General features: G+C 41.7%; 1 protein-coding gene across 1 annotated transcript; it reads left to right on the forward strand.

Annotated features, from left to right (window-relative positions):
- The first annotated feature begins 293 nt into the window (after nucleotides 1-293).
- On the forward strand, nucleotides 294-20,142 carry naglu (N-acetylglucosaminidase, alpha). Its single transcript, XM_038991416.1, has 6 exons — nucleotides 294-795; nucleotides 14,543-14,690; nucleotides 14,906-15,052; nucleotides 15,150-15,235; nucleotides 15,405-15,661; nucleotides 15,975-20,142. Exons 1-6 carry the CDS (start codon nucleotides 386-388, stop codon nucleotides 17,180-17,182), a joined length of 2,256 nt encoding a protein of 751 aa, XP_038847344.1. The 5' UTR covers nucleotides 294-385; the 3' UTR covers nucleotides 17,183-20,142.
- Nucleotides 20,143-23,068: the final 2,926 nt, after the last annotated feature.

Genomic DNA, 23,068 nt, shown 5'->3' on the forward strand with positions numbered 1-23,068 from the left:
ATATATATATATATATTTTTTTTTATTTTTTTTATTTTTTACATATAGGCCTACTGTAGGTCCAGCCTTAAACGCAAATAACATAATTTGTGACGTTTTGCTGAGGAATTGTCCTGTGCCTTTCTATACCCAAATACATCTAATCTAAAATAAAACTGCCACATACTTTATCAGGTGACTATTTTTTCCATGATTTTCCCATTTACTTACCAACCTCTCGACTGTGATTGGTTTAATACTTTGATTGACTCCAAAAAAATCACACTCTGATTGGCACAGAGCATTTCTCAAAACGAAAACTTCCTGTTTGCCTGAAAATTGACCAAACTCGTATTTTATAACACGGACGCATACGGCTCTTTCGCTTAAGTTGACTTTGATCAAAATGAGATTTAAATGTATTTATAGCATTGTTTTACTCGCAGTAGTCTCTAATTTATCAGCACATTGTGAGTTTCAGACTCTCGCACATTTAAAACCGCAAGCCAACGACAAGACTCAGGGAAGAGCTGTAGTGGAACTTCTGAGACGTCTACTTGGAAACAGATCTCGTGAGTTCATAGTGTCCGTCAACAGAACTTTATCCAATGATAATTTGGAAGTGTGTGAGCTCCGGTCGGCGAAAAACAATAAAATCATAGCCACAGGCAGCACTGGGGTGGCAGTCGCCTCTGGGATTTACAACTACTTAAAATACTTCTGTAATTGTCACGTATCGTGGTCAGGTAATCAACTAAACATTCCTCGCCCTTTGCCGCAACTCACAGGCGTACTGCGCATCAGCACCCAACACAGGTAAGTGAACGAAACTTTATGCGGCGATGGTACAGTCCTCACAGGATGAAATAGGGCAGCCTGGCCTCATAGACTAGACGTAACATAGTAAACACGAAACACTCAAATTAGACGTACCTAGTCAGTTGTACAACTGAATGCCTTCAACTGAAATGTGTCTTCTGCATTTCACCTAACCCTTCTGAATCAGAGTATGATATGTTATGATTGGTATGGTTACACAAGATAAATGGTTACATAAGGTTATGGTTACTAACCCAAAGGTTGCAAGTTTGAAACTCATCACAGATATTTTTTGTTAATTATTAACTACTTATTACTTTTTAGCTACTTTGCAACTACTTAGCGTGTTAGCTAACCCTTCCCCTAACCTTAACCATTTTAGGTAACCCCAGAGGTGGGACCAAGTCTTTGTTTTACAAGTCACAAGTAAGTCCCAAGTCAAGACAGGCAAGTCCGAGTCAAGTCTCGAGTCCAAAATTTTGACTTTCGAGTCCTATAATGTGCTCTTCACCAAATGAAATACCATTTCATATTTTGAACAAGAGTAATAGTTAGTATACTACATTTACACAAATCATGAATGCTTTTAAAAATATCTATATATTTTTTACTTTCCAAATAAATTTCATATTTCAATGGAAATACATAGGTAGCCATGAGAAAAACCCCCCCCCCCCCCCCCCCCCCAATAGTAATCGACTATCAAGGATCGCTATTGGGCGATGTAGGCTTGTACACAATCGCCCAACCTTAACACACACTCTGTGTGGTTACAGTAGGCTAACGTATGTCAATGGTTTTAGGAACAACAGTAACATCAGGCAGGATTTAGGCTACCAACTGCCTAGCCAGTTGTAGCTCAATATTGGGTGCAATGATCACGTTCCTGCACTGACTGACTGTGTGGAGACTCATTGATTTAATGATATGTTAGCCTACATGATACACTAGTACAGTAATAAAATGTATAGCTGTTGGCTATATTAGCCATGACTTACCGTTCTTTGTGCAGCTTCAAATGTCGAACAAAGCTGGAAATTGTTGCGCCTCCATCTGTAATTTTCTTCCTGCATGTTTTGCAAGTTGCAATCTGTTTTTTGTTGATTCAGCGTCGTCTTTATATCCGAAAATAATAATTTTGGGTATCATCTTTACAAGGGCTTCATCTGAATTCACCCGCCGACGTTCCTCTGCACTGCCACGCACAACTTTTTCTCACAACTTTTTCTCAGCAGGGACAATTTGATTGGCTGCTGTCCTATTCAAACTGTAATCCATTAAATGAAGATTTGATGCGCTGCACACTTTTTAATAGCATCATTTTAAATATTTGGGCTTGGGGAGGGTATCAAGTCAGGTCGAGTCATAAGGCTCAAGTCCAAGTCAAGTCACGAGTCATTGGTGTTCAAGTCAGTCGAGTTGCAAGTCATCATATTTGTGACTCGAGTCCACACCTCTGGCTAACACTAACCACAACCTTAATGCTTTAACCTAACTCCTAAACATAACCCTAACCCCTAACTAACGTTAGCCAGCTAGCTGATGTTATCCACCTAGCTAGAATTCGTATCATTTCATACGTTTGTTTCAACATATTGTACGTTCTGCAAAATCATAACATATTGTATGTTTAGAAAATTCGTAACATATAATATGAATTGTAAACCGCGACATATCATATGAAATTGGTGATGGACATCCACAAATGATTACATACCATACATACGAAATGGAGTGTCTGGGATGTACGTACAGAATAATGTGAAATGCTTTGAGACCAGGTTGCAGCGGGATGTAACAATGTATGCAGAACTCAATGGCATATTGTGCATTATCAATCTAATTTGCATCTTACACAAATGTTTTGACTTTAACAAATTCTAATATCTCAAATAGGGCCTATCTTTTATTGACTGGTTGGTATTGTCAATTTATGTTTAGAAGCTTGAAAAAGCTGCTCAGTTATGGAAATCTAGTACTACCACAAATATGAGAATGCTATGCAGGGCATACATACAGCCTTTAGAGCCATTGGCTTGTTATGATCTCCTAGTGGGATCCTTTTGGAGCAGTGAGCAAGTTACTTCATTCATAGACGCTAACTATCTTTAGTGCTTATTGATGAAGATATCTTCTTCCCGGGGGACTTTTGTTAAGAGCCCAGACGCTCAGTCCGAAGGTGAACACACATTGCTTGTGGTACAGTTTTTGGAAAGATAAGGAACCGCAAAGTATAGTAAATGTAAAATTAACAGTGTAATGTTTGGATTCAGTCTTGTCAGGTGAACTGTTGTCCTCACCTTTTTAGTTTAATGTTCCATAATCTCCAAACTATTCCCTTTTCATTGCTACCTGGTTATGCATATGTTTCCCAGATTTCTTCTGTTAGAAACATTTCAATTTTGCCATAGGCCGATTCTCACGAATGCAAGAGGTTTTAAGAGTACATTCTTGTGCCAATGGCTTGGGAGACCCGAGTTCGAGTCCCGCACGAAGCATTGCAATGTAGCCATTCGCTACATTGGAGTCAGAAGTGGGATATGGCTGCCATGAGGCCATCAGAAAAGCACGTACATGAGTGACTTGCTATTGTTAAGCATGGGGACACGCTCCTCCTGTATGGAGAGCAGTGGTGTGTATTCATTCATGGATGCCAAGGGAAGCCAGGTATCTCCCCAAAAATTGACAATGAATAAAATAATTTGTCTTTAGTCTGTTTCCTAATTTTCCTTCAATTCGCAAGAGGCTGAATGTACAGTATCTCACTGGAGAAAGCATCTGAGATACTCTGTCTCAGTATTGTTCGGTCGATAGGCTGTTGGTTGACTAAGATCTTTTTTTAGTCAAGCAGTCTAAAATATATAGATTTTATGATATGAGACACCTGTCTGATTCACGCCTGTCTCAGTGGACTAATCGATTGTGGAGGCCACGGGGATGGCACACAAGTATCACATTTCCGCTAAATCCCATAATTTCTAATGTACAATGTTTGTTTTGTTACGGTAATTTCTGTTAATGCATTCAATATACACTGCTCAAAAAAATAAAGGGAACACTTAAACAACACAATGTAACTCCAAGTCAATCACACTTCTGTGAAATCAAACTGTCCACTTAGGAAGCAACACTGATTGACAATAAATTTCACATGCTGTTGTGCAAATGGAATAGACAAAAGGTGGAAATTATAGGCAATTAGCAAGACACCCCCAATAAAGAAATGGTTCTGCAGGTGGTGACCACAGACCACTTCTCAGTTCCTATGCTTCCTGGCTGATGTTTTGATCACTTTTGAATGCTGGCGGTGCTTTCACTCTAGTGGTAGCATGAGACGGAGTCTACAACCCACACAAGTGGCTCAGGTAGTGCAGTTCATCCAGGATGGCACATCAATGCGAGCTGTGGCAAAAAGGTTTGCTGTGTCTGTCAGCGTAGTGTCCAGAGCATGGAGGCGCTACCAGGAGACAGGCCAGTACATCAGGAGACGTTTAGGAGGCCGTAGGAGGGCAACAACCCAGCAGCAGGACCGCTACCTCCGCCTTTGTGCAAGGAGGTGCACTGCCAGAGCCCTGCAAAATGACCTCCAGCAGGCCACAAATGTGCATGTGTCTGCTCAAACGGTCAGAAACAGACTCCATGAGGGTGGTATGAGGGCCCGACGTCCACAGGTGGGGGTTGTGCTTACAGCCCAACACCGTGCAGGACGTTTGGCATTTGCCAGAGAACCCCAAGATTGGCAAATTCGCCACTGGCGCCCTGTGCTCTTCACAGATGAAAGCAGGTTCACACTGAGCACATGAGCACGTGACAGACGTGACAGAGTCTGGAGACGCCGTGGAGAACGTTCTGCTGCCTGCAACATCCTCCAGCATGACCGGTTTGGCGGTGGGTCAGTCATGGTGTGGGGTGGCATTTCTTTGTGGGGCCGCACAGGCCTCCATGTGCTCGCCAGAGGTAGCCTGACTGCCATTAGGTACCGAGATGAGTTCCTCAGACCCCTTGTGAGACCATATGCTGACACATGCACATTTGTGGCCTGCTGGAGGTCATTTTGCAGGGCTCTGGCAGTGCTCCTCCTTGCACAAAGGCGGAGGTAGCGGTCCTGCTGCTGGGTTGTTGCCCTCCTACGGCCTCCTCCACGTCTCCTGATGTACTGGCCTGTCTCCTGGTAGCGCCTCCATGCTCTGGACACTACGCTGACAGACACAGCAAACCTTCTTGCCACAGCTCGCATTGATGTGCCATCCTGGATGAGCTGCACTACCTGAGCCACTTGTGTGGGTTGTAGACTCCGTCTCATGCTACCACTAGAGTGAAAGCACCGCCAGCATTCAAAAGTGACCAAAACATCAGCCAGGAAGCATAGGAACTGAGAAGTGGTCTGTGGTCACCACCTGCAGAACCATTTCTTTATTGGGGGTGTCTTGCTAATTGCCTATAATTTCCACCTTTTGTCTATTCCATTTGCACAACAGCATGTGAAATTTATTGTCAATCAGTGTTGCTTCCTAAGTGGACAGTTTGATTTCACAGAAGTGTGATTGACTTGGAGTTACATTGTGTTGTTTAAGTGTTCCCTTTATTTTTTTGAGCAGTGTATTATTATTATTAGTCTTTTACCGTTCTCATTGTCGAAGTGGACAAGTTGTTTGTGGACCGCACAACCTAAGCTACACTTGTGAGGAACAAGTTTTGGTTTATTTCATTCCATTTAGGAGTCGATTTATTAATTATTGTTTGTTTGTAGCGCTCCTGTCAATGTTGAGTAAGGACGCGCACCTGATTATCCATAAAAGTAGGCCTGGGCTACCTGGCCTGCGTGCAAATATAGACCTACAGAAGTGCCCATTTGGGATTCTGATAGAATTTTTGATTGTCTTAACTCACCACCGCTGTGGAACTAATTATTAATTTTTTATTCACCTCAAACAGCAAGTAAACAAAGTCTGTTTTTACATCCATTGTGAATGACAATAGTTCCTCAACGTAGCCTATTTAAAAAATATTTGCAGCTCTCTTTCGATAACCACTCAGCATGAAAGGGGGGAAAAATGTAATTCTCTGCTCCAGTGGAAAGGTCGTAAAATAGGCCTAACTGATTACTTCTTATTAGGGATGCACGATATATCGGTGAACATATTGGAATCAGATGATATTAGCTAAAAATACCAACATCGGTATCGGCCCGATGTCTATTAACGCCGATGTGCAAAACTGATGTCAAAGTTGACGTGCATACCTATATAATGTAGATACATGACGTAATGACATCACGTAAAATGTTATGCAACACAGCATTCCTAACCTAGCCCACAATATCTGCTGTGTGGATCGAGCAGTCAACAAGTCGAGCAGTCATTTGAAAGAGTAAGAATTTCAGCGAGACAACTCAAAGGCGAAATCCATTAACACCAAGATAATGGCATTCATTGCCCTTGACAATCAACCGTTCTCTGTTGTGATGTTGGCTTTCACCGACTGTTCGAGCACCGGTACACATGTTGCCCTACCGGAGTTACACAGTAATAGCTTCACGACATACTATGGAACGCCGTTTTGGGGCTTTGCGTGTCAAAAAAGATGCATGTCAAATAACACTATTTGACGAGTCAAATAACAGTTCTATTATTGAATGTTGTGTGTTCTGAATTTGCACTTGCAAGCCAAGCGCCACCATTACTATCAGTAGCGCTGTCAAAGCTGTACAAAAAAGTCTGCAAACACAGGCCACAAACGATATGTTTACAATACCTTGTTGGTAATAAAGCATTATTTGTTTGACTGCAACTTCTGGGGTAGCTAGCTTTAGCTTGGTACCTAGCTAGCACCAATACAACCAGCCTGAAAACAATGACCAGTAGAAATTGCAGTCATTTTCAGTATTCTTAGCAATGTTTTAGGAATCCTTGTGAGTAAGTATTAGCTAGGTAGCCACTTGTTTTCACCGATTGAAGTTCAGTTCATGGAAATAAATAGCTAGCCAGCTACTTAACCCTGTTGCCCAAAGCTAACTTTATAAGCAGCCAGCTAGCTTCATCTGGCTAGTGAGGCTTGACTGGGTTATGTGTTGTGAAGCTAGCCACAATAAGGATTAGCCACAATAGTGGAATTTGCGGTTTGCCTTCAAAAAATAAGTACCTCTTTGAAAGTGATGCAGAAGGTTACTGGTGGAATTGTAACCAATTGTGGCTCAATTCAGTTGTTTCAGAGTCCCGCAATAAGAGCTATGACGCCAATGTTCTCTGGGTGTCACTGAGTAGGCTGATACCCCATGTCATTGATCCACAATCCATAGGTAAGGCTGTACAGTTAAATAAGTATGCCCCCAATGCAATTCTAAAGTATAATACAACTTGTGATTAAACAACCTCGTTTAGCATGTTCTATTAAATTATGGCATAATTCTACTATTTGTATTCATTTGCAGCACTGTCAATGACATACTTTTATTTTGAAGGCTAACCGCAAATTCCACTATTGTGGCTAATCCTTATTGTGGCAAGCTTCACAGATGGGTCTAACCACCATTAATCAAATAAGAACGGTCTTATAAATTAGGGTTATTTTAGATCATGACACCTAGCTATATAGTTAGCTAGCTAACTATATAGCTACTGAAACAGATTGTCATTTTGCTATGTTTCGGGGGAAGAACATTGTTTGCATCCATGAGCTAGCTAGCTTTTTTGTTCGACAACTTTACCAGCGTCATAGCATACGTATTGATGAATCGTTGTGACATTGAAATATGAGTGATGGTGTAATCAATGTGTAATAACTACATAAAAAATGAATGAACGCGTTAAATTATGTGATGTGCAGTCATATTCAGGTCCTGATTGGTCAAAAACAAATAACACTATTTGACACGCAAAGACCCAAACTGAGTGCCATAGAGAGAAAGCCTGGTTGAGAATGAAACGACTGAACAAATGAACCACGAAACAGCACAGCAAGTAAGTGAAAGAAATAGGTTTTGATTGTTTTACTGGTAATGGGGACATACGTAAATGCCAAAAAAATAACTTTTTGGTCAGTGTGGTGTGTGTAACCTTTAGTTAACTAGGCAAGTCAGTTAAGAACAAATTCTTCTTTACAATGACTGCCTACCCCGGCCAAACCCGGCCAATGCTGGGCCAATTGTGCGCTGCCCTATGGGACTCCCAATCACGGCCGGATGTGATACAGCCTGGATTCGAACCAGGGACTGTAGTGATGTCTCTTGCACTGAGATGCAGTGCCTTAGAACGCTGCATCCGTGTGTGTGTTAACTATATAACTGCACTAGAATGCTTAAAAGGCCACTAAAATGTTAAATATCGGTTATCGATATCGTTTATTTGGAAAGGAAAATATATATCGGTATCGGCCAAAAATGTAATATCGGTGCATCACTACTTCTTATTCCTTGCGCACATGTCCTACAGCTATGTCTGTCCGCAGGAAACTCTTGAGGGCCCAGAATATTTTCTTAAATGTTGCAAGTTTGCTAGCTCAAGCTTCAGGCCTGACCCAACATAATAGTGGATACAATGTTTCAAGTTCTTTGCAGACGGGCCATGAGTAGCCAATGTGATGTATAGGATATTTACATTTCATCAGGATATTTTCTACCTGCGGGCTGTAAGTTTTTATTTGTTGGCTCTATGTAGGCTTTTTTTACATCGTTGGCAATGGCAATATAAGTTACTTTTAGAATTTTGATTAACCACATGATGATTTTGAGATACATAGACTTTATTATAAATTAAACTGTTCTACAAAAATGTGCATATAAAAATCATAACTGGCACACAGATTGGTAGAAATGGTAAGATAAATTGGCACTCCAAATGGAAAAGGTTGCCGACCCTTGGTGTAGCCTATTTGGAACGTAACAGCAGTGGCATAACAGCAGAATCTGCAAAGGCCAGTAGTAGCGGGAGGAAGAGATTTGGTAAGTTGTTTTTTTTTTTATTACATTTTTTGTTAGTCTATCTTGATCTCTGGCTCCCTCCAGTCATTTGTGTCTTAATTATTTAATCAGTGTGCTTAAAGAATCAGAGAAGTTCAGTAGCCTACATATAGTTTATTTTATTAAAACACGTAGGGTGTGTCTATATAGGGAAAAATAAATAAAAAACAGACAGAGAAATCCATACCATGGACAGATGTATCATATGTAGCTTACGTTGATTGGACTAAATAGTTTCTGGTATCTTAGTTGTGACTGTATTATACTAAGCATAGATGATTTGATGATGTTGAAATGGTGTTGGAATAGTGGAGGCAGCTCCTGTTTTCTTTGCGATTTTGCAACTCTGTGGTTCTAAATCAATAGTTGTTTAGTAGTCCGAAAATGTCTCAAACATTAACTTGCTTGACCAGTCTGTAGTAGGTCATGTAACTGTTTGTTTGTGGACTTCACCGGACAGATGTTGCTCTCCGATTTTGTGATGAAACAAAGGTGTGGTTGAATTTATTCTGCCACTTTGTCTTCTTACTGTCTCGGCCGTAGGCCTATATATCATGGTGGCAAGGGATATGAACTAACAGGTTAAAGAGCAAACCATGTAATTATCACAACACTTTTTTCCTGGCTTGGCTTCCTCATTGATTTTACTCATGCACCGCTACAGACGGGGAGGATAGTGTAACGACCCCTGCCTACAGTGCCTTGCAAAAGTATTCATCCCCTTGGCATTTTTCCTATTGTTTTTCCTATTTTGTTGCATTACAACCTGTAATTTAAATTGATTTTTTATTTGGATTTCATGTAATGGACATACACAAAATAGTCCAAATTGGTGAAGTGAAATGAAAACAATAACTTGTTTAAAAACATTCTAAAAAATGGAAAAGTGGTGCATGCATATGTATTTGCTATGAAGCCCCTAACTAAGATCTGGTGCAACCAATTACCTTCAAAAGATTGCACACAGGTGGACTTTAAGTGTCACATGAGCTCAGTGTATATATACACCTGTTCTGAAATGCCCCAGTCTGCAACACCACTAAGCAAGGGGCACCATGAAGACCAAAGAGCTTTCCAAACAGGTCAGGGATGAAGTTGTGGAGAAGTACTGACCTGCCAAGAGAGGGCCACCCACCAAAGCCCACAGACCAGGCAAGGAGGACATTAATCAGAGAGTCAACAAAGAGACCAAAGATAACCCTGAAGGAGCTGCAAAGCTCCACAGCGGAGATTGGAATATCTGTCCATAGGACCACTTATTAAATATTTTACCTTTTTATTTAACTAGGCAAGTCAGTTAAGAACAAATTCTTATTTACAATGACGGTCTAGGAACAGTGGGTTAACTGCCTTGTTCAGGGGCAGAATGACAGATTTTTTTTATCTTGTCAGCTCGGGGATTCGATCTAGCAACCTTTCGATTACTGGCCCAACGCTCTAACCACTAGGCTACCTGCCGCCACATCCACTTTAAGCCGTACACTCCACAGAGCTGGGCTTTACGGAAGAGTGTCCAGAAAAAAGCCATTGCTTAAAGAAAAAAAAATAAGCAAACGCGTTTGGTGTTTGCCAAAAGGCATGTGGGAGACTCCCCAAACATATGGAAGAAGGTACTCTGGTCAGATGAGACTAAAATTGAGCTTTTTGGCCATCAAGGAAAACGCTATGTCTGGTGCAAACCCAACACCTCCCATCACCCTGAGAACACCATCCCCACAGTGAAGCATGGTGGTGGCAGCATCAGGGACTGGGAAACAGGTCAGAATTGAAGGAATGATGGATGGCTCTAAATACAGAGAAATTATTGTGGGAAACCTGTTTCAGACTTACAGAGATTTGAGACTGGGATAGAGGTTCACCTTCCAGCAGGACAATAACCCTAAGCATACTGCTAAAGCAACACTTGAGTGGTTTAAGGGGAAACATTTTAAATGTCGTGGAATGGCCTAGTCTAAGCCCAGACCTCAATCCAATTGAGAATCTGTGGTATGACTTAAAGATTGCTGTACACCAGCGGAACCCATCCAACTTGAAGGAGCTGGAGCAGTTTTGCCTTGAAGAATGGGCAAAAATCCCAGTGGCTAGATGTGCCAAGCTTATAGAGAGAGAGACATACCCCAAAAGACTTGCAGTTGTAATTGCTGAAAAAGGTGGCTCTACAAAGTATTGACTTTGGGGGGGTGAATAGTTATGCACACTCAAGTTTTCAGTTTTTTTGTCTTATTTCTTGTTTGTTTCACGATAAAAAGTATTTTGCATCTTCAAAGTGGTAGGCATGTTGTGTAAATCAAATGATACAAACCCCTCAAAAAATAAATTTTAATTCCAGGTTGTATGGCAACAAAATAGGAAAAATGCCAAGTGGTGTGAATACTTTCGCAAGCCACTGTATGTAGTCTTGTCACGATCAATGCTCGTTCATTAAATCGGCAGACAATAGCGGTGAATGTGGAAAGAAAAATATTGCACATTATGTTTGACCCTGCATGTGAAATATGTGCGTAGTCTCTCTCGGAGTGTCAGCATTTGCATATGACCAGTTCAGTGTTCTGGGCTCTCTTTCGCTGCTTTATGGCACAGTGAAAATTGGGGGGGGGGGGGGGGGCGAGAACAGAGCATTGTTACAATTGAGTTTTCCTTGTTTACCGTGAGGGCTGTAGACATTTGTGCTGTGGCTGGGCCCTTTTAAAGCGAAAATCAGTGGGACGTGAAGAATGGAGTGTTATTACAATTGAGTTTAATTTGTTTATCGTGAGGGCTGTGGACATTTGTGCCCTTCAATTATCCATAGTGCATTAGTCGCACATCAGCTAACCCCAGCAATGTCATCATGTTAACAGTGGTTGGCTTGTAAAGCGCATGGCAAGCATGGGGCCGTTTTTCCCATGACACGACATTAACGGTGAAGTGTAAGTCAATTATGATTTGGCTGAAATCAGATGTTGAGCTCGCTTGTTCCCGGCTGAAAGCTTTCATCCAATGGATCTACAGGATCTGTATGACAAACGCTGGTGTCAAGGTCAGCAGCAGGATTAGTCTGTAGAACATACACTAGTTAGTGATTAGCCAACATTTTACTACTTTGTCCCCATCAATACGCACTCAAAGTACTATATCCACCCACCTACCTCACTCATGTCAATAGATCATGCATACTAACCTTCACGCACACTACCCACACTTAACAAGCACCAGTCAGTCACCCTCACCATCTCCTTACTAATTTTCTCCAATTTAGACTTCAAGCTTTGCATAAACAATCAACTAAGCAGCTACAAGACAGAGAACTACAGTAGACGTTGTAGCCTACTTATAACACACCATCTATTACCACAAGACACACACCATGTTTATGCCTCGCTCCAGTACACAGTGCATTCGGAAAGTATTCAGACCCCTTCACTTTTTCCACATTTTATTTATTTATATTTTTATTTACAGCCTTATTCTAAAATTAATTAAATCGTTTTTTCCTCATCAATCTACACACAGTACCCAATAATGACAAAGCAAAAGCAGATTTTTAAAAAATGTTTAAAAATGAAATACATAAGTATTCAGACCCTTTACTCAGTATTTTGATGGAGCACCTTTGGCAGCGATTACAGCCTTGAGTCTTCTTGGGTATGACACTACAAGCTTGGCACACCTGTATTTGGGGAGTTTCTCCCATTTCTTCTCTGAATATCCTCTCAAGCTCGGTCAGGTTGGATGGGGAGCGTTGCTACACAGCTATTTTCAGGTCTCTCCAGAGATGTTAGAGTCCGGGCTGACTGGGTCACTCAAGGACATTCAGAGACTTGTCCCGAAGCCACTCCTGCATTGTCTTGGCTGTGTGCTTAGGGTCATTGTCCTGTTGGAAGGTGAACCTTTGCCCCAGTCGGAGGTCCTGAGCGCTCTGGAGCAGGTTTTCATCAAGGATCTCTCTGTACTTTGCTCCGTTCATCTTTCCCTCGATCCTGACTAGTCTCCCAGTCCCTGCCGCTGAAAAACATCCCCACAGCATGATGCTGCCACCATGCTTCACCGTAGGGATGGTGCCAGGTTTCCTCCAGACGTGACGCTTGGCATTCAGGCCAAAGAGTTCAATCTTGGTTTCATCAAATCAGAGAATCTTGTCAGTCCTTTAGGTGCCTTTTGGCAAATTCCAAGCCGGCTGTCATGTGCCTTTTACTGAGGAGTGGCTTCCGTCTGGCCACTACCATAAAGGCCTGATTGGTGGAGTGCTGCAGAGATGGTTGTCCTCATGGAAGGTTCTCCCATCTCCACAGAGGAGCTCTGTCAGTGACCATCGGGTTCTTGATCCCTGACCGAGGCCCTTCTCCCTCGATTGCTCAGTTTGGCCGGGCAGCCAGCTCTAGAAAGAGTCTTGCTGGTTCCAAACTTCTTCCATTTAAGAAAGATGGAGGCCACTGTGTTCTTGGGGACCTTCAATGCTGCAGACATGTTTTTGTATTCATGTCTAATCAATTGAATTTACTACAAGTGGACTCCAAGTTGTAGAAGAAACATCTCAAGGATGATCAATGGAAAAAGGATGCACCTGAGCTCAATTTCGAATCTCATAGCAAAGGGTCTGAATGCTTATGTATTTGTTAAATTTTTTGGAAGAATGTCAACCTGTTTTTCGTTTTGTCATTGTGGGGTATTGTGTGTAGATTGAGGATATATATTTTTTTATTTAATCAATTTTAGAATAAGGCTGTAACGTAAGAAAATGTGGAACAAATCAAGGGATCTGAATACTTTTTGAATACACTGTATTTATTTGCTCTTCACGGAGTGAAGGAAAGATTTAGCAAAGGGGACTTGCGCTAGTTCCTGGTGCTGAGCTTGATGTTGATGTCACTGCAGATGTTAATGGGATCGGTTGATGTCACTGCAGATGTTAATGGGATCGGTTGATGTCACTGCAGATGTTAATGGGATCGGTTGATGTCACTGCAGATGTTAATCGAACACACAGGCCAGTCACGTTAGCCTCTGCAGTAGTTAGTTGGCTAGCTAACAGATAGGTATGGTCCGGTAACTAACGTAACTTAACGTAGCTAACATTTGCTTGAAAAGGTACAAATCACGTTGCCAGATAGCAGCTGGCGAATTACATTGATTTGCTTCAGAATGTTTAGCCAGCATATTATGAAAGTTAGCTAGATTTTGGTTTAGATAAACACTACGTTACCTCTGCTCGACTTCTTAGTAAGGTAACCAATGAAATGTTAACCCAGCAGCCTGTGCTTGCTTGTGGTTTGCACATCCAGGTACTGAGCACCACAACATGACTAAACTTGACAGTTGTTGTCGACACAAAAACAAATAAACTCAGCAAAAAAAGAAACGTCCTCTCACTGTCAAATGCGTTTATTTTCAGCAAACTTAACATGTGTAAATATTTGTATGAACATAACAAGATTCAACAACTGAGACATAAGCTGAACAAGTTCCACAGACATGTGACGAACAGAAATGGAATAATGTGTCCCTGAACAAAGGGGGGGGGGGGTCAAAAGTAGCCTTCAGTATCTGGTGTGGCCACCATCTCCTCGTGGACTGCACCAGATTTGCAAGTTCTTTCTGTGAGATGTTACCCCACCCTTCCACCAAGGCACCTGCAAGTTCCCTGACATTTCTGGGGAGAATGGCCCTAGCCCTCACCCTCCGATCCAACAGGTTCCAAATGTGCTCAATGGGATTGAGGACACGTTGTGTCCAGTGTAGCAACTAAACACCAATGTTTTCCCGACGTCCCAGTGTAGCTCCCTGGTAATGCCTTTCTTTTGTTTCTAGATTCAGGTACTATCAGAACGTATGCACTCAGAGCTACTCCACAGTGTGGTGGGACTGGCCACGATGGCAGAGAGAGATCGACTGGATGGCACTGAATGGCATCAATCTGCCTTTGGCATTTACTGGACAAGAGGCCTTGTGGCAAGAGGTAACGAGATCCCATAGTGTGTGTGTGTATGTGCTGAGGTGGAGCAAACTGGAATGCATATTACAACTAATTTCCTACTAATAGGTGAGGGTAATGCCAGATAAAAGTGCAAAGTAATTTTTTGCTAACTTTTTCCTATTTAAACACACATGTTGTCTTAAAACCGTATTGTATTTTAGAACAACTCTGACATCTAGCTGTTTTTGATGGATTAGGTGTACCTCTCACTGGGGCTGAACCAGACTGAAATTGACCACTTCTTCACTGGCCCCGCCTTCCTAGCCTGGAACCGTATGGGGAACCTGTTCCAGTGGGGCGGACCCCTACCACAGTCCTGGCATGTGAAGCAGCTCTACCTTCAAGTACTAACATTTTGATTGGTCTCCATACACACATTGATTCCCCCCTGCATTTGGAATAATAATGATATACATGTTGTATATTTCTTCTGTACACCAGTTCAAGATTTTAGACCGAATGAGATCCTTTGGAATGCTGCCTGTCCTGCCGGCTTTCTCTGGGATTGTGCCTCAGGGCATAGTCAGGTATGACTGCTGATTCAAACCCGTTTCATCAATCCATGGCTTCCGTTCGATTTTTTTGTTGGAATACAAAATAAATAGCCATTTGGCGGTATTTGAACCAGTTAAGATCAATGTGCTCGGCAACAATGTTTTCCTGGATTGTTCAGTCCTTGTTTGTTCCATTTCCCAGGCTCTTTCCGAAAGCCAACGTGACCAAACTGGCGCCCTGGAGCCATTTCAACTGCAGCTACTCCTGCGCATATACCCTGGACCCCCGTGACCCCCTCTTCCATTGGATCGGCTCCCTGTTCCTGTCCCAGCTGGTCAAGCAATTTGGCACAGACCACATCTACAACACAGACACCTTCAACGAGATGACGCCGACCTCCTCGGACCCCACCTACTTGTCCGCGGTCAGCCGCGCAGTCTTCGACACCATGACCTCTGGTGAGACGTGCATGCAGAGCGACGCAAAAAAACCCGCTGTCTGTTAATTAGCTGACACTAGCTTTGTTACCCTCTAATGTTGTTAAGTAGTTTTTCTTCCGGGAATTCCGGCCACAACAGTGAGCAGATGTTAAAATGGCAGTATACATTGGGTCGTAATTACTGTAATTGTCCTACTTTCGTAACCCCAGGGTGCCCTTCCATAGTGCCACCTGTGGGGGGGTTGTACACAGACCCCTTGCCCATACTCCTAGCCATATCAAGAGCTCTGCCTTTCTTCTCTCTCACCCCAAAATCTTTTTTTTGTCTCCAGTGGATCCCCAGGCCATTTGGCTGATGCAGGGCTGGCTCTTTGTGTTTGACACAGCATTCTGGAAGCCTGCCCAGATTCAGGCCCTTCTGCACGGAGTGCCCATCGGTCGGATGATCGTGCTGGACTTGTTTGCGGAGTCCACGCCGGCTTTCTCCTTAACCAAGTCTTTCTACGGCCAGCCCTTCATATGGTGCATGCTTCACAACTTTGGCGGCAACAGCGGGCTCTTTGGCACGGTGGAGAGCATCAACTCAGGGCCGTTCGACGCGCTCGCCTTCCCCAACTCCACCCTGGTTGGGCTCGGGCTGGCGCCGGAGGGAATCGAGCAGAACCCTGTGGTGTACGAGCTGATGAGCGAGTTGGCGTGGCGCAAAGAGCCAGTCAACCTGGCGAAGTGGGTGTCACTGTATGCGGTTCGCCGCTACGGCAGCACCCACGAGAACCTGACGGCCGCCTGGAGACTGCTTTTTGGTAGCATTTACAACTGCACCGTGCCCCACTACAAGAACCACAACCACAGTCCGCTGGTGCACCGGCCCTCGCTGCACAAGACCACAGAGGTGTGGTACCAGCGGGCCGACCTGTACGAGGCCTGGAGGCTGTTGTACCAGTCGGCCTGGCCTCTCATGGCCCAAGAGACGTTCCGATACGACCTGGTGGACGTCACCCGGGAGGTTCTGCAGCTTCTCACCAACGACTACTACAGCGAGATCCGGGATGCCTTCCAGGCCCAGAAGCTTCCGGAACTCCTGACGGCGGGGGGTGTGCTGGTGTACGACCTCCTCCCCGAGCTGGAGCGCCTGCTGTCCAGCGACAGCCACTTCCTGCTGGGGACGTGGCTGGAGCAGGCACACTCCCTGGCCCTGGATGAGGCGGAGGCGCGGCTGTACGACATGAACGCCCGGAACCAGATCACCCTGTGGGGGCCCGAGGGCAACATTCTGGACTATGCCAGCAAGGAGTGGGGTGGCCTGATGGAAGACTACTATTCCCAGCGATGGAGCCTGTTTGTCAACACCCTGGTGGAGTGCCTGGAGAGAGGCCGACCCTTCAAGCAAGACGCTTTCAACCAGGCCGTCTTCCAGGTGGAGAAGGGCTTTGTTTTCAACAAGCGGAAGTACCCCTCCAAACCACAGGGTGACACCTACGACATAGTCAGCAGAATCTTCCTCAAGTATTATCCACAGGCTTTGGAGAGACTAAAGTGAGCCTGTCTGTAATCTGCCGAAAGACTTATCTCCTTTCACAGCGAGAAGAATGTCTCCCCCCTCAATCACTTTTCTGTAGAATGTACTCAGAGGCTCAAAATACCCTTTTATTTTGTAAATAATTATATTGTGGATTGTTGAGATTACTAGAGCAGCATACAAATGTACATATTGAAGATGAAACATCCAAACATATGTTAAATGTGTAAGGAAAAAGAACAATAACCTATGACATTAAATAGAGAGTTCAGCAAAATCACATATTTTGATATTTGTTTTCTTACCTTCGAAGCAGTCTATAGACAAGGAGTGACTGCAATCCACTATTCGGTTTTGTTAAACTACCACTGCCAACAAATGGTAAAATGTGCATTTTCAGAGCAAAAACGAATGTAAGTCAATCACCCTTGTTTTAAATGTAATGCCCAAATGATCTCTTAAATGGATTGTGTTGCTCAATTGCTTTCCAATTACTTGGTTTTTAAAAAAAAAAATTTTTTTAAAGGGAGATGATTTGGGCAGGAAATTAGGCTGCTTTCAAGGTAAGGGAACTAATATTTAAATATATATTTCACTGTTAAGTAGCCTTGCTTGAGCCTTGGCATGCATTTCACTGACCACTCCCTAGGCCAAGTGCAGCTGTATTTGGCTCAATATCAAATCATTTCTGGGTAACAACTAAGTTGAGCAGTTTTACATTAACATTTCTTTTTTTTAAATAAACAAATAGCTTTTTAGCACAACTTTCTCAAGCAAGCATTTTGCTAGGACTGTCTGGGAGTGGAACGGGGAAGGGAACCAGAGCGGTGCACCAATCACAGTTAGGATTGTGGAAGGAAGCAGAGAGGCCTAATGGTAGGGATATGTAACTTGAAAACTAACTGTTATTTGCAGAGGTTTGGAAGTGTCTTTTATTATTGGTCTAATAACTTATTTCGCTTCGATGAGACGAGCCAAAACACGAGGCGAGCCACAACCCATACAAAACCTGCTGAATAGAAGGTCCTGGGTTGTATTTTTCAACCAGCAACTACTGGGAAATAACACTGATCACATTTTTTTCACACTTTTACAGTGTTCTTTTCATCAGCCATTATACAAAAATTATACAGAACACAGGAAAATTGACTGCACTGGGCCTTAAACTTAATTACTATAACCGGCATAGATTAATATATGACTTAATTGCACCATTAATTAATACACTGAATGTATAAAACATTAGGAAAACCTGCTCTTTCACATGTTCAGTCTGTCATGGAAAGAGCAGTGTTTTTAATGTTTTGTATACTAGTCCTTTCGGGGCCCAGATAATTTATTTATGAATCCCATCATTGGATGTTTCAGTAGTTGGGTTTCCCAAGGGACTCCATAGGCCAGCATTACTGACCTAAGTTGTAAATAAACAAAAAAGGAATTGCCCGGTAATGTGAATGTATCTTTAGAATTTTGGAATGTTTTCAAATCATTACTGTTCATGATATCGATAAGGGTACGGATTCCACCTTTGGACTATTGGGGTGACACAAGGCCGTCGTCCAGATCGCAAGGCATTATTGTGGAATGTTGGCGTATGGGCATGCCGTTTTGATTCCTAGTTACATTTTTTTTGTTGCGGAAGATAGAAATTGTGTGAGCAATAATGGGACCAAAGTGTAGTTTACATTGTTTAAGGGATATACAGTATCTGTGAAGACTACCTCTTCCAGGGCAATAGCAGACACCATATGTCTCTCTATACTCAGCCAGGGGGCAGAAGAATCATGTCTTAACCAATTTAGGATGTGACGAAATGCTAGTGCCTGGAAATACAATTGAAAGCTTGGCACGGATAGTCCTACGTCTTTCCTTATTTGTACCGCAATATGAATTTTATCCCAATAGACAGAAGGGGAGCCTTCTACTCCCAAATATTTTAAATGGGAACTATTGGGATTCCATAAGTAGAGATGGAATCCGGACTGATTTTGATTAGATTAATTTTATAGCTTGAGCTCAATTCAGCTTCATCTATGATCTTCGATGCGTTAGGGAGCAATCAGAGGTGTACAGGTCTTTATAGAAGCGAGAGAATCTTGAATTAATTTGTGTTCTGATAGTAATTACCGTGTTTCAGATTCAATAGTTGCTCATATCAGCCAATTGATCGTTACTACTTAGCTTGTTGGCCAGTAAACAACTGGGACGATTACCATGGAAATAATGGTTGAGTCTTACTCTATGGACGGCAAATTCTGCTCTCTGTCTAATCAATAAGTTAAGTTCTGTCTTGACTTTGGAAAAATGGCTACCTGGTCTAAAGAGAGTATGTGGAGAACGCTCTAACACAGTTAAAGAAATCCGATTTCTAAATGTTAATTGTGATTTAATCGATCCAAATGCAGTTGCCTTATTTTTAATAAAACCTTTGGTGGCATTCCATAGAATCCAGGTGTCATCGACTGAATTTTTTTATTGGTCATTATGAATTAATATAATTGAATTTCAAATTGATCAAAGAATTCAGGATTTTGTAGTAAAGAAACGTTGAAACGCCATCTTGTGGCTCTTTTAGGAGATTCTGAAGTTGGCAGTAGTAAGTGTGGTGGTCAGACATGCTCATATGTTGAATTTCTATTTTCGTAATTAAATAAAATACAGGTGTAGATAATGGTATGAAATCGATTCGTGAGATTGATGTATGCCTGTTTGAGGAGAAAGTGTACTATTTTTCTTTAGGATTATGTGCTCGTCAGGCATCAATGAGGTTGTAATCAGAGAGTATATGCTGGAGAGCCTTGGTTGCATGTGGATTGTAGTTGGTCTTATTAGATTTCTCCCATGTCAAAAATGGCATTCATGTCTGTCCAAATAACCAGATGGAATTCAGTTAATTTTAACAATATGCTGTTCGGAGAAATAAAAAAATGTAGGATCATATGAATTGAGCGTACACGTGAATAAAGGCTATTTTCTTTCCATTATGAATACGTTTAAGGAAAGTGATTCCGCCTTCTTGGTCTTAGCCTTTATGCTCTGTGATTTACAATCTTGTTTACAATTAAACATTTGAGACATTCTAAGACATTTCATGTGAAAGCGGCTTTGCATGGCTTAACGACCTATAAAATCACTCTGGAGAAACTGAAAAGGGTCCATTTAAGAAATGTGTGCTTGCTTCAGCTGTAAAAAATGTTTAATGGTAGTGCGTTATGCTATACTGAACAAAAATATAAACACAACATGCAACAATTTAAAATATTTTATTGAGGTACAGTTCATAAGGAAATCAGTCAATTTAAATAAATTAGGGCTGACCCCAATTAGTCATTGTTTGATCGTTAGGCTGTTGGTCGCCCGAGATTTGTTTTAGTCGAGCAGTAACAAATATTTGCACCCATCTCCGTGAACTAATCCATTGCAGAGGCCTACACTAAAAGCCAATTTATGGTTGATCCAAAAATGTGGTAGGAGGGCGTGACACAATTGCTGAGCCTCCAGAGGCCAAAAACAAGCTCTGTTCCACATCGCCATGTGCCTCCCAAATTTTGTAACAATGCGGAGGGCTCTGTATAGCTCCACATTGACATGATTTGTTGCCGATCGGTGGCGGTGGTACATCCTGCATAAACACAAACTCACTTCCTTGACAACAGCTCTGCACTGCTCTGCGAAGAAGTATGAATGCCCTGACTTTTCTTTAGGCCATATCACCATAAATGCTGCATAGCCAATTATTTTATAAAATTTGTATTTATTTAAGGCCAGACAATTGTTTCACTGTTTAATGGATTTCCCACCCCAGAAAAGTGAGGCGAGCGAGCAAAAAAAATATTTAAATTCATTAGGTGGATAAGGTATAAAAGTACTTTACCACATTGTCCTAGGCTATATGGACATGAACAATTGGTGAAATATTCAATTTGACTGATTTTCAGATTATGATTAGAGGTCGAACGATTATGATTTTTCAACGCTGATACCGATTGTTGTACGACCAGAAAAAGCCGATACCGATTAATCGGCCGATTTAAAAAAATATATATATTTAAAAAATTATATATACTTTTGTATATATATTTTTTATTTGTAATAATGACAATTACAACAATACTGAATGAACACTTTTATTTTAACTTAATATAATACATCAATAAAATCAATTTAGCAAATAAATAATGAAACATGTTCAATTTGGTTTAAATAATGCAAAAACAAAGTGTTGGGCAAGAAAGAAAAAGTGAAATATGTACCATGTAAAAAAGCTAACGTTTAAGTTCCTTGCTCAGAACATGAGAACATATGAAAGCTGGTGGTTCCTTATAACATGAGTCTTCAATATTCCCAGGTAAGAAGTTTTAGGTTGTAGTTATTATAGGAATTATAGGACTATTTCTCTCTATACCATTTGTATTTCATATACCTTTGACTATTGGATGTTCTTATAGGCACTTTAGTATTGCCAGTGTAACAGTATAGCTTCCGTCCCTCTCCTCGCCCCTACCTGGGCTCGAACCAGGAACACATCGAAAACAGCCACCCTTGAAGCATCGTTATCCATTGCTCCACAAATGCCACGGCCCTTGCAGAGCAAGGGGAACAACTACTTCAAGGTCTCAGAGCGAGTGCCGTCACCGATTGAAACGCTATTAGCGCGCACCCCGCTAACTAGCTAGCCATTTCACAACGGTTACACCAGCCTAATCTCGGGAGTTGATAGGCTTGAAGTCATAAACAGCTCAATGCTTGAAGCACAACGAAGAGCTGCTGGCAAAACGCACAAAAGTGCTGTTTGAATGAATGCTTACGAGCCTGCTGCTGCCTACCACCGCTCAGTCAGACTGCTCTATCAAATATCAAATCATAGACTTAATTATAACATTATAACACACAGAAATACGAGCCTTAGGTCATTAATATGGTCAAATCCGGAAACTATCATTTTGAGAACAAAACGATTATTCTTTCAATGAAATACGGAACCGTTCCGTATTTTATCTAACGAGTGGCATCCCTAAGTCAAAATATTGCTGTTACATTGTACAACCTTCAATGTTATGTCATAATTATGTACAATTCTGGCAAATTAATTACGGTCTTTGTTAGGAATAAATGGTCTTCACACGGTTCGCAACGAGTCAGGTGGCCCAAACTGCTGCATATACCCTGACTGCTTGCACGGAACGCAAGAGACGTGACACAATTTCCCTAGTTAAAGAAAGTAATGTTAGCAGGCAATATTAACTAAATATGCAGGTTTAAAAATATATACGTGTGTATTGACTTTAAAGAAAGGCATTGATGTTTATGGTTAGGTACACATTGGTGAAATGAGTGCTTTTTTCGCGAATGCGCTTGTAAAAATGCCGATAACCTATTGTTATGAAAACTTGAAATCGGCCCTAATTAATCGTCCATTCCGATTAATCGGTCGACCTCTAATTATGATTATTATTATTAATACACAAATTAACATTAATGAACATTATTCACATAGGCTCTATAATAGAATGCAATATTCTATCATATTAAAAAATGATTGAAGAAAGTTATGAATGTATTATCAGTTTATTAATCTACTTAATTGTATAGCCTAACAAATACAAGAATGATTGACAATAAATAATTGTAATCAAATTAAAATGTTGATTCATAATAATGAGTTCATTACCTGACTGCATCTCTATAGCCTAGGCGTTAACAAAATATTCATACAAATATAATTAGGCCTGTCATAAATCAAATGTATTTATAAAGCCCTGTACAGAAACCCAGCCTAAAACCCCAAACGTCAAGCAATGCAGGTGTAGAAGCACGGTGGCTAGGAAAATCTCCCTAGAAAGGCCAGAACCTAGGAAGAAACCTAGAGAGGAACCAGGCTATGAGGGTTGGCCAGTCCTCTTCTGG

Source organism: Salvelinus namaycush, chromosome 4 (assembly GCF_016432855.1).
Source record: "Salvelinus namaycush isolate Seneca chromosome 4, SaNama_1.0, whole genome shotgun sequence".
Lineage (NCBI taxonomy): Eukaryota > Metazoa > Chordata > Actinopteri > Salmoniformes > Salmonidae > Salvelinus > Salvelinus namaycush.

Bases quoted from the DNA above. Each gene is read 5' to 3' on its own strand.
- naglu (XM_038991416.1), top strand. From the start codon at position 386: ATGAGATTTAAATGTATTTATAGCATTGTTTTACTCGCAGTAGTCTCT. The intron at 15,053-15,149 runs GTACTAACATTT...TCTGTACACCAG, and splicing joins TGAAGCAGCTCTACCTTCAA to TTCAAGATTTTAGACCGAAT. The intron at 15,236-15,404 runs GTATGACTGCTG...TCCATTTCCCAG, and splicing joins GTGCCTCAGGGCATAGTCAG to GCTCTTTCCGAAAGCCAACG.